The 12939-nt window shown below is 44.2% G+C and overlaps 1 protein-coding gene across 1 annotated transcript in view; it reads left to right on the forward strand.

Moving 5' to 3' along the window:
• The first annotated feature begins 5690 nt into the window (after positions 1–5690).
• LOC119162083 (neuropeptide SIFamide receptor) overlaps positions 5691–12939 on the forward strand; it is a 323575-nt gene continuing 316326 nt past the window's right edge. Inside the window, exon 1 of the mRNA XM_075879596.1 lies at positions 5691–7779. Coding sequence (XP_075735711.1) covers positions 7317–7779 — 463 coding nt within the window. The 5' untranslated portion in view covers positions 5691–7316. The remainder of the gene's footprint in view (positions 7780–12939) is intronic.

The raw sequence follows: 12939 nt of genomic DNA on the forward strand, positions 1-12939 counted from the left end.
GTCGCCTAATTTGGTGCTTGCAACGACGCTACATGGCAACACTGCTGCGTTAAGTGCGGCTGAACCGCAGCGACGGCAAAAGTGAGCGTCAAGGTTGTGGCCGCGTTGTGCCAGCGAGAGATCCGCTATCGTGAAGCGCAACGAATGCTGGCACTTTCGGTGAAGCTGACAGACGGCCGCCAAACCGCAAATAGTGCGGCTGCCATTGCAGAGGAGCACATTTGCAGTCCGTGCAGTCCGCTTGCGGTCCTTGTGACCGCAGCACGTTGTGGTGGCATTTCTCATCCACTGTGTCCCGACGTTATGTCGTTTACAACTGTTACCACAAGCAGTTGGTGATGGCCGTCAACGTTAGTCATCGGGATGGGAGAGAAGGAGCGCAAGGCTGTAACGTGGGTGCGTCTGCCTCAAAGGTCGCCATGCCGGTGCAGTACCAATACGCATTGCTAAAGTTGTCGTCCAACAATAGCCTTCAGAATTTTCGGAACACAGGGTTGGCCGCATACAGCTATATTGTAGTTGAGTTAGCCTGAACTATAGGCTTCATCTTTTTTTTCCTAACCACAGTTTCGCAACAAAATCTATAAACACACGTATTACTTTGCTCTTATGACTAATACCTGCAAGTGTGGGATCAACCATAATCTTTTTTTCTTGCGTTCTTTATTTCGTGATAAAACCTTAAGACACGTTTCAGGTCGAGAATAGGTCTTTCGCAGCAGAGCTCAATTGTTCTCACTTTTTTTTGAGGAGCGCCCCTCACTCTCCCTCTCTCGTCATGAGAGGTGTGACAGCTGTCAATAAATGAAAAAAAATGCATAGAAATGAAACACGCTTTACGCCATAATGACGTTGACCAACTACATCACCTGGGCGATATGATCTGCTTTACTTATAAATGCTGCACTGACAAGTACGCTGCCATATGCCCTTCTTCCTGCCGAAATGTCGTGCAACGCCTAGTGGCTTGCTCATGTTTTGTAGTTCATATGTTGCACAAAATTGAATTGCATTGACTGAAAAGATGTTATAAGCCTCTCATCTTGGTTTCGCCCAGCACTATTCTATTTACTGTCTTTAGACCCTATGAATTTTAAGAACGTAGATTATATATATATATATATATATATATATATATATATATATATATAAAATTGATTAGGTAGTAAAATAATAATAAATACGACCTAATCAATTGTGCCATGCCCAACAACAACCTTGTGCACAGTCGGGAGGTCCCCACTGCACGCGTAATCCAGAAGCAGGCAAGGAATGCGCATTGCGCCCGCTTACCAGCCTCTGCCGCAATACGCGGAACCCCTCTTTCTACGACGAAATGTTCACGGGACCCCGCGTAGTTAAAGGCTTAAAACTTCCTAAAATGCCCACTTACCAGCCTCTGCCCCAATACGCGGTACCCCTCTTTCTACGACGATATGTTGACAGGGCTCCGAGTAGTTAAAGGCTTAGAACTTCCTAAAAAAGCTCTTTTTTTGCCCCACACCAAACCGACAGGGCCAGGAGGCGCCGTCTGGTCGGGAAGAATGCGTTAGTGAAAGGAAGCATACACAGACCACTGACATCAGAAAGGTGAAGGGGAGAAAGGGGAGAGAGATGAAGGGGGACGTGGAAGGAAGAGTGGAAGGGGGGCGCCCGAGGGGAGTCCACGTCATATTCTTTTTTTCTCTTTTTTTCTTTTTCTTCTCTTTTCTTTCTTTTCTATTTTTTCTGTCTTTTTCCTCTTTCCTTTCCCTCTGATTTGAGATTGTGTAAAGCTGAGCACCAACAAACTGTACCTTTAATCCTGATGAAGGCCAGACTCTAGGCCGAAACGTCGAAATAAACCACGTTGTGATGTTCACGGAGGATCTACTGGACTATATGCAACGCTACGGCCACTGAACCACCATGCCTGCATATATATATATATATATATATATATATATATATATATATATATCTATATATATATATATATATATATATATATATATATATATATATATATATATATATATATATATAAACTGTTGGGAAATAAATATATTTATCCTTGTTGACAACGCTCCCGTTGTGCCATATCCCATACCTTCACGAAGACTAACTGGCCCATTGAATTATTACTCCCACTATATATATATATATATATATATATATATATATATATATATATATATATATATATATATATATATATATATATATATATATATATATATATATATATATAATGGTGTCCGTACAATACAAAATTATGCTGCCGCACTAGATTAGCTCATGTCGTGACATATCCTTCTTAACTGTACGAAATATACGAAATTCAGAATAAGATTATTTCTTATTTCAACATCAGACTGACAAATGCAGATGTTGGCCGTGAGCTAAAAGCCACTAAACGGCTTGACGAGGCTCATGGTCTCTTGAACTTGGCGCTAACAGGAAACAACAAGTACAAGGAGCAGCAAAAATATACCACGCATTGACCTTCGAGCCTAAATAATTTTCACTTACTACATAGATAGACATGTTATCACAAAAATATAATGCAACTGTATATAAAACACATCTTAACGTGCGGCGCGACGTTATCCAAAATTCTATTGTAAGTACAATACGCAGAAAAATAACGGCAAACATGCACATATACAGGAACATACTTGTGTATATGCATATGCGTACACATATGCAGTACCAATAACAACACCCCAGCATTGTCCAAAAACGAAATGCTTGCAAGTTTCTACCTCGAGGATGCTTTATAGAGGCTAATTTGTACTGTTCAAATCGTATGGCAATTAATAGCTTAACATCTGTTTGCCGTAGTTCGCGTGTATGGAAGTTCCCATTTTTCGGAGAGACAAGTCATGCGTATTTTTTTTATTTTCTGTTAGACAAAGAAGCTTGCGTGAGAAGTTTTTTCAGGGACACCAGTGTGATAGCGCTTAGACAGCGTCTTTTTGTACAGTGATGGAATCGGAATTCAGTTCAACTAAGAAAAGAACGGTTCAGTATTACTGTTGTATGGCACGCTCAAGATGGCATGACTTGCTTTCTTCTGAATTACTTCACGATTCTTAATGTTCGTCAGCGTCGTCGTACCCCAGACAAACTATCTAGCAGTACTTGATATGTGCTGCAAATAAACTGTTATAGTGAACCAGCTTAGTGTCTTTAGGCAAATAGTATTTGAATTTGTTGAGGATACCAAAAAACCGTGAAATTTTACCACTGATTAGTTCAGTGCGTTTATTCTAAGACGTGTGTTTCTTAAACATAACACCAAAATTCTCTATAGAAGGCTCTATTTCTATTGGTGAATGTTTATAGTATAGACTGGCCCGAGCTGCAATTTCGCGGTTCTTGTGTATAAACAAAACAGCCTTTGTATTAATAACATTTACTTTGAGAGAATATCAGAGGTTCATGATGATAACATCGGTAATGTGTGATTGGCATAATGTATTGCATCGGTAAAGTAGTGTCATCTACGCATATTATGAGCCGTGCGGAATCATCAATTCTTACTATGTCGATTGTATACACTGCAGGGAGAACAAAAGGGGCCCTAGAATGCTGCGCTACGGAACACCGGCACTTAATGCCTTGAAGTTTGAGATGTGATGAAAAATGCATACGTGTTGTGGGCGATGTTTTAGCAAAAAAGAGAGCAGTTCTTGAAACACCCCCATAATATCATAATGACTTAGCTTTATCAGCAAGGTTGAATGATTAATGTTATCAAAAGCCTTCATATAAAATATGAATATGCCTAATGCACATATTTTATCATTCGAAATATTGTAATATAATTTCTTTTTGTGACAAAATAAAGAACATGTTTCGACCAAATTCACATTGATTTAATCCATCACACGCATCATATAAGAATGGGCACATTCAACCAATTCTTCGATAACATGTCCTGCTGTCCGGGCGTTGAAATAATCCACGCGCATTTTCTGTCGACAGTCTTCTTTAGTAAGCCAAGAGAAAGCGAGACCGAAAAATAGTGGGTTCGAGATGGAGAGAAGAGAAAAAAATCAAGGGCAAATGGTCTGCGAAGATATAAAGGGCACCACTCCAGGATAACAGAGAGTTCTTTGAGATAAGCTTCCGGCTTCTGCGCTTTATTTCAATGGACTGCTTGATTTATATGTGGGGTTGAACGTCCTAAAACTACACATAGGATTATGAGAGACGCCGTAGTGGAGGGCGCTGGAAATTTTGTCCACCTGGGGTTCTTTAACGCGCACCCAAATCTGAGATCACGGGCCTACAGCATTTTCGCCGCTATCGAAAATGCAGCCGCCGCAGCCGCGATTTGATCCCACGACGTGCTGGTCAGCAGCCAAGTACCTTAGCCACTAGACCACCGCGGAGGGGCTTATTTTTATGGAAAAGCTGAATACAATTTGTAAAAGAAGTTTGCTTGCTCTTCACAAAGATGCTACGAATGATGATGATGCTACGTAAAACAATAAACGCAGAAAAGCTAGTCACACAACGCACTCAACAAACAATAACGTGGAAGTAAAACACCTCCTCGTCTTGAACATTGCATGCATGCCGGCTGATCACCCTGACTTCGTCGCGAAGGGGAAAGAGAGAGCAGACGAAAGCGGCAAACTGCACAACAAATTACGATGAGTGTGAAGTCCATGGGCCTGAACTGCCTACATGGCCCTGATGTTCCTTGCAGGAAATTTTCCCTTTTTCGGGGAATTTTCGCCTGTAATTTTGAGCCGAGGGGAAAAAGGGAATCTTAGTGATATTGCAGGGAATTTCAGGAGCGGTTAAATTTTCCTACGACGACCGATATATAGCGGTTACAGTGCACTTTCATCTGTTGTAATCGGTTCTGACGCATGTACCACGCAAGCATAGCTTGTGAGATTTGTTTCTGATATTTACGCGGAGTGATTTCTAGTTTTCTAGTGGTTTGATTGATTGATATGTGGGGTTTAACGTCCCAAAACCACTATATAATTATGAGATACGCCATAGTGGAGGGCTCCAAAAATTTCGACACTGGGGTTCTTTAACGTGCACCTAATCTGAGCACACGGGCCTACAACAATTCCGCTTCCATCGAAAATGCAGCCGCCGCAGCCGGGAGTCAATCTCGCGACCTGTGGGTCAGCAGCCGAAAACCTTAGCCACTTGAACACCGCGGCGGGGCACTTTTCTAGTGGTGTTAGACTTGAAGCCCACCATGTGCAGTGTACTAACAGTACACGAATTATTAAAGCCATGCTTTTCTGTGTGACATTGGGAAAATAATCATTATTTCAAAAGTTACCGGTACGTTAGACACGTGTATTTATAGTATACGTGAGTGCGTGTGTGGATGGGGGTGGAAATGAGCATTGCTGTGCAGGGAATTTTGCAGGGCATTTTGTCAACGTTTGCAGGGAAAAATCCCCGAACTTGAGAATTCTGGTGTCTCTAAATGGGAATTCTTCGGCTTAGTACGGAACATCACTGCTCCGTGGCGTACCAGATTGATGCAGCGAAACCGGCCCATAACCCGCACGGGAGCAAGAAGAGGCGCATCGCTCGGTTTCAAGCACCCTCGGCAGAGGGCGCTACCTGCAAGAGCTCGTGGAGAAGGGAGGCGAGGGGAGCGCCCACGTCGCAGAGAGAACGAGGGGCGCAAACCACGGCCGCCACCACTGCTGCTGTGCCGCGCTTTGTTGGGCCGGTTGGCGCTCGCTGTTTGGGCCGCTCAGTCGCCCGGAGCGCGGGACAGCGCACGTGTGTTTGGCACGGCGGCGGGCTTACCTGACGAGAATACGCGACGGCAGAGAGCTGCTGACAAGAGTGCCTCGACGACCGACGCCACGTCTGTTTGCCTTCGCCTGCCGTCTGCTCGTACTTCGCCTTATATTGTTTTTATCATTTTCCCCCACTCTTTGAACTTACGTTTCTTTTCATGCCCTTTCTTTCCGGACCTTCAAGTCTGTCACGGATCTCCTTGCGGCGCGCCGCCTTCGTGTCGACAACTCGTTACAAGTAACAGAGCGTTGCGCGCTTCGGTGTTCTTGGCCGCGAGTGGTGTCGTATGCAGCCCATCTTTGGCAGCATTGGTGTTTTCGCGTTACCGTCTAGTTAGTGAAGCGAGAGTTGAAGAAAAAAAAAAACGTACTTTGTCGCCGAGTGCCTCGTACGGGCGCAGAGAATAATTTACATATATTGCGCTTCCCATTGTCTTTCACGCCGGGAAAGAAAAGGAAGTCAAGGTAGGTGAGCGAAATATTAGTCTGCTTGATTTTTCATAGAGAAAAGTAGTACCTCGGAGGGCATTTAACGCCTAATTGAATTGTATCAGCTGTCAACTATTTGTGTCGTCGGACGCTGCCATCGCGTTCCTCCTTGACCGGAATGCTAATGATTGGTCTTGAAAAAAATCGTCGCTTGCCTTGAACGCTGACGCTGCGTTACTCTATCGTCGGTATGTAAATAGTCGGTCTTAGTATTGTCATAGGTCTTCTGAAATCTTTGTATCGAGACCAAATAAGATTGCAGTAATGGTGAACGGGCGAAACAAAAGCAGTATGTCTGAATAATAATAACAATTGACCGCCTGATAAACTTTCCTGGTGAGCTTTCGGTACTACCCCGATACAGCGCATATATCAGAGGAATATCATCTGATCCATAAGGATAATTTCACCTGTTCCGCCGACAATCACGTATACTTTCGGCAACATATTTGGGTCTTCCCTTACAACATTGAGTGCCACTTTCACGACTGAAATTCCAGTTAAGACGTATCTAAATGCGCCCGAAAAACACATTGCATATAAGCAAAGCTGTTACCTTTTCTATGGTAGCTGATCTCGACTCCGCATCGAAAGAATAAAAAAAATCGTCATTTCGTGCGGTTGCGTGATCACCTACTTATTCAGTTGTCAGGCACCGATTATCCGCTGAGCATACATTGGACGCACCGCGTGCGGGCCAATTACAACGCTATTATTGTGCGCGTAAAGTGATCTTACGTCGTGCGAGAAAAACAATGTGGAAGCAGCGTGTGGTGTAAATCCACGAGTGGTCTGAATCCACGTGTGGCCAGCGTCGGCGATGGCCTTGCTAAGTGGCAGAAGCCAAGAACTATTGCGGCAGAACTGACTGACTGACTGAATCTGTGTGCCGCGCCGAAAGTTCGAACGCATTCATCTCTCCAGTGCTGTTTCTGCCAACTCTGGACACTTCGCCACCGTGAACCTCCTGGTACGTTTGACGCCGCCCGACGTGGTGACATTTTCCTCGTTGTCCTAGGCGACTGATCTGCGACTCGACCTCCACGCTAGCACATGCTACGCTCCACACCTCCCGCGGCCATGGTGCGACCCGGCACATCTTGGCTGTCCGTGGCCAACTCGACTCCTTCTTACTCGAGGACAGTGAACGCATTGGGAACGTACGGCAGCGACGTTTATGACCCATATGGAGGCGATGAAGAACGCCCTGAGTCGGCAGCGTCGTCCTCGCAAGACAACGGCTCCTGGAACAACGCGAGCGACTACGAAGACCTGTACTCGATCCCGTCGGACTTGTGGATGCGCTACTCGCCCTCTATCGTGGCCGTCTTCTGCCTGGCGTACACAGTGGTCTTCATCATGGGACTGCTCGGCAACAGCTTCGTTGTGGCCGTGGTCGCGCGCTCGCCTCGCATGCGCACCGTCACCAACTACTTCATCGTGAACCTGGCCATGGCCGACATTCTGGTCGTCGTCTTCTGCATCCCTGCGACGCTCGTCGGCAACATCTTTGTCCGTAAGTATACGCGCGCCATGCGGCCTTCTCTCCTCGCCTCTCTGCGTATATTCTAATGCACGTTGCAGTGTAAATTGCAAATTTCAGTCGACCGAGCTACGACAATGTAAGTCGGGGAAAAAAGAAAAGCACCAGCAACTTTACTGGCACCTGCTAAGACACTAGTAAATTAGAAGAGTGGCTTTGAGAGAGAACCGGGAGAGCGCCGCGATGCGAAGACGGAAATTGAAAGCTAACGCGTGACGCTGTTGGAGCTCGCACTGCTTTTAACTGTCGCCTTATGTCGTATACACTCCCATCTAGCTTCTCACCTGCGCATATATATATTTTTTTTGACAAGGCGAAAACAGGAGTAACTACGTGCTATCGAGAATAGCGTGTTCTCTTTCATATAGTTACGTGCATCGGTGTGGTATTCGTACATCTGTGGATGTTACGTCAAACTCGGAAGACATTTTGGCACTGTGCCACTACGCTGCCGCGCATGGCCTTCTGCCCAAAGCCGTCTGAACCTGCTCTTCTCTTTCGTCAATAAGTGCACCGGCAGCGGTAGTACTCAAGTGTCAGGTGTCTAATACAGAAGGACTAATTACAAAGCAGTCGCAGTTGAGGGGGCCGCTTTCGCACAGTTTGGGAAGTGTCGTGCAAATCCATATCAAGCAAACAGGTTACGCTATGCGTCACGGGTGTGATGGACACACTACAGTTTTTTTTTTCTGTCCATAGATGCAGCTTTCCAATCGGCTAAACTAGACTGTATTTGCCTTGTACAGTAACAGTATGCCCAGAGGGAACCTGCCTTTGTCGCAAACGCAGCAAAAACATGTTCTCTCGTGACTAAGGCGAAACGTCGAGGTTCGTTTTGATGTACTGCTTCCATTACGAGCGGTGGCCGTTACTCCGGTTTCAGCCCTTCTCCGTGTTATCTTCACTGTGATTGCGTTGTTTTCACGTTTGTGCGTTCATCTGAATAAATACAATGATTATTTATACTGCGTTCGACATACTTATGGGTGCACCCGGTGACAGTTCATGCTGCAGAAAATTCATTAAGAGAGACAACTTGCAGAGACGATAATTTTGGTCCTGGTGCATTTTGTTGGCAATATGATAGTGTCAATACCGATACCTATATAATAGGAAACAGCGGCTGAAGTTGTCCGTTAGGTTACATTAGAATTTACTACACTGCGATTATTATGAAGCAGATGATTGGATTCAATGCCGAATACTTCATAATCGCTCACATTAACCCGACACTTAATGATCGCGATGGTTTAAAAAATTAAGTAGAGGCGTAATATGTTATTTAAACTTGAGTACTTGAGCATAGCAGGGGTGAAAAAGTTATTTTATCGAGAATTTGGGGGGTATGGGTTCGTAACAGAATATAGTTTCAAGTTTTGTCTACGATATGTAAAAGGAGGGGGATTTACGCTTTCTCGGCTTCACTTTAAAGCACAAACTTTGCCGAGTGCCACGTTGTTCGGACGCGAGATTGCATCAAACAAGATTGTAAGTTTTCAATATAATGTAACGCCCATAAATTAATTATCTTGGGACTCGATCTCCGTTGCTTCTAAAAAGCCGTTGCTACAGGAGTTCGCGAGTTCAGCCTCTTTCTGAGCAATTTCCTTCGTTCAAGCGCAGTTCTTGTATTTACGTGAGTCGCTCAGTTAAGGAAACTTTAATTCAGCTGCTTAAGCTTGTAAGTGCGAGGCAATGTTTCAAATCGCAAAACATGCCCAGTTTAATCCCTAATTAAACTTCGCTTAGTAATTATTCCTGGATGCATTGCAAATTTATGTCAGATACTGTAAAAAGCATGTTTTCTTGCTGAAAACATTGCTCCTTGCCCAATAGTTCTGGTAAGTGAGTGCTCAAAAACCGCGGCTGAGTGGCATTCTAATGGTTCTGCACATGCACAAAAAATGCGCTCCAGAAAAATAAACCCGACAAACATTTCCCCTTGAAGCAGAGTGTTATTGCATATTTCGAAACATCGTTGTGCAAGGCACTTCATCTGTAGTAATAAAATAATACTTGGACACAGACCTATTTTAACGCCGCTTCAGGAATTAGACAACCTGAAGTTATAAATTGATTGTTAGAAAAATTGCGCAGAAACGCGTGCTGCGCGCATTTCGATGTACCGTGAGCTTTTCATCAGCTTTTGATACTATGCAAAATTGCTAGAAAAAATCTCCAATATCAACGAAGGTACTACTTTTATATTAAACAGTACTGTAGTCTGATATCAATCTTGTACTGCTGTGAATGCATAACTGTATTGGCAAGGCTTTGCACGTTTTTTTCTCTTTGTTTGTTTTCTATGACTGTCTTCAAATGAACAATATTTCCCAGCCAGTGGGGGCGAGTTTTTGAAACATTGGTAGTAATGACATTTAAAATGACACCTACGCAGCCCTGATTCTACTGAATGATGTTACATTTGTAGGACGTCAACTTGGACATTAAAGAATGCTGTTGCAATGACTCAATCATTCTAAGCTTGACCTGCACCAAAACGTATGCCAGGGCACCTTTTCACATTCTTTTCTTTCGAAACACTAATACTGCGGCAGAGCATCGAACACGCGACGTGCAACAGGCTAAATAATACAAGGTTATAAGCACGGTAGTAATGTGCCCTTTGTACAGTTAAGAAGTACGAGGTGTTTCATCTTTCACGCATCATCCGTTTTGATGTGCTTGATCTCCCTGTCTCTAATTCTCGTCTTTTAACGTATACCTCCCCCCCCCCCCCCTAGTGCTGCAACGGGCAATACTTTTTTTTGTTTCGTTGGGAGGGTTAACCTCGCTGTCTTTCCCTGTCTTTTCGCTTGTTTATTCATTCCTTCTTACTTTCCTCGCGAATGATCTACAGTGCACTTGCTCTGGTCAGGCCAACGTGCTGGCGGAAACTTCCGGTAAACATGCTATAAAATTACACAAATTCGTGCGTATGCATGACCGTCAGTTGCTCTGAGCTGTTTAGAAATTGTTTCCTATGCTCTTCCGTGTTATCCGAATTTATATTCTCACGTTTTTCACAGTACGGGTGCCTTTTTGGGAAAGCTGCAGCCATTGGCGTTTTATCGAAAGAGATACTAAAGGAAACCTGCAAGCGAATTTTCGTTTTTGGAATTGTTCTTCTCGTTACGCGACGTGTAAAAGTCCATATAGTGGGTGCCAGGACAGTATTTTACCATACTCTATGGGTGCGATGGAAAACAATGTTACAATAGGTGAGCCGAGAATGGATGACAACCAGATGAGTGTGAGGTATACCCCCATACTGCCACTGCCAAGCAACAGGAGAAAAACACAACTATGAACGGTAAACCTTGAGCATTATTGGTGGGCGCTGCGGATGGGGTTGGCCGTTTGGTGCTGTTTGAGGTATCGTTAAGGGCAGACAAACAGACAGACAGACAGACAGACAGACAGACAGACAGACAGACAGACAGACAGACAGACAGACAGACAGACAGACAGAAAGACAGACAGACAGACAGACAGACAGGCAGGCAGGCAGGCAGGCAGACAAACAGACAGACAGACAGACGAACATTTTCCGTCGAAGCTCCCCAAGAAAGGCTATCGTCCTAAAAAAAGAAATTTGGGTGAGAAAGCGTTGTCGCACTTGCATCCTCCCTTCGCTTGAGTGAATGGTGCGGTTAACGCAATCTTTCGGTGGGGCTGCGAGCATGGGCGGCCCACGCGCGTCATTCTATGGAAGGGGCCGAGATTGTAGTTGGATTCACGTGCGCTGCGTTCTCTTGGAGGTCAGTGTTGGAGGCGGAGACGCATTGAAGCAAAGCACAACGCGCAGTGTTTGCTTCACCACCCGCATTGTTCATGACGTCAGCATTGCGGAGTTATGGAGGGCATCGAGTGAAATCGCTTTATGGTTGCCTGTGTGGGCTTGATACCACGCTTTTAAATTCACTAACAAGAGAATATTTAGTGCTATTTGTACGGTTGAAACACGAAGCCTACTTTCTGTCGTTGACCTCTAAAGCGTCCGCCGCGGCGGCATAGTGTCAATGGTATTTGGCTGCTGACCCGCAGGAGTCCCGGACATGGCAGTCTCATTTCAATAAAGGTGAAATACTGGATGCTCGAATACTGCGCTATGTCAGTGTGCCGTTTATAGCATCGGATGGCCGAATTATCCAGTGCCCTTTACTTTAGTAAGCCTCAGAATGAAAATAAAATTGAAGCAGCTTCGCAGTAGGGGTTCTACGGATGAAGGAAGTGCGGAGCTGGGCATACTGCTTTTTCGCTTTTCAGTGTTTACTGTCTGTACTCTTCTCTTTATATTTGATATTTTGTGTTTGTTTCTATGTTCCTTTCTATTTATTTTTATTAATTTTACTCTCTTTCTCTATTTCATTTTTGCTCTACTTCTTCCTATTTTGTCCTTTGTCCTCTCTTTTTGTTCCGCGCTTGCTTTCTCTTTTTTTGCTACTTTTATGTGTGGTTCAGACAGGGGTACGCCAAGCACGCTAGTTTTTTTTTGTTGTTGTTGTTGTTGTCGATTACGATAAACGATAGTCAGCAAGGTTCTCGAAGAACAAGATGTCAAAGACGTCTCCTTAACGGGAGCGGGAGCTTACTTATCATCATCAAGGCTCTCGAAGGACAAAATGAAGAAGACTTTTCTTTCGCGTGAGCGCGCGCTAATTTATAACGATCAAGAGGCCCAAAAAACCAGAGGAGGAAGACTCCTACTTGACGTGGGCACGTGCTCCAGGTTCAAACAGCCCTACGACATGTATGTTAAAAACGCTGTTCGAGGAGTCTCCTCATAATCTTTTTAATCTCGTTAACCATTCACTTAGGAATGGCTGGCTTCTTCCAGATTAGAAAATTGCAAATAATAATCATCTCGCTCAAAAAATAAGGTGCAGGTGCACATATTGATAACATACGACTTATCACATTGACTTCGCATATAATAAAGTTAATTGAAAGAGTATTATAACTTATAATCATTAAATTTATGACAAATATCTCAGTACTAAGTCCTTGTCAGATAGGATTTACACCAAGATGTTCCATTTGGATGCACATATTGATTTAGAGGGACGCGTTAAGCTTGCTCGTCACAGGCGTCACTTTTCAGCATAAGTAACTCTAGATTTGGATAAGGTA

This window comes from Rhipicephalus microplus, chromosome X (genome assembly GCF_043290135.1).
Source record: "Rhipicephalus microplus isolate Deutch F79 chromosome X, USDA_Rmic, whole genome shotgun sequence".
Lineage (NCBI taxonomy): Eukaryota > Metazoa > Arthropoda > Arachnida > Ixodida > Ixodidae > Rhipicephalus > Rhipicephalus microplus.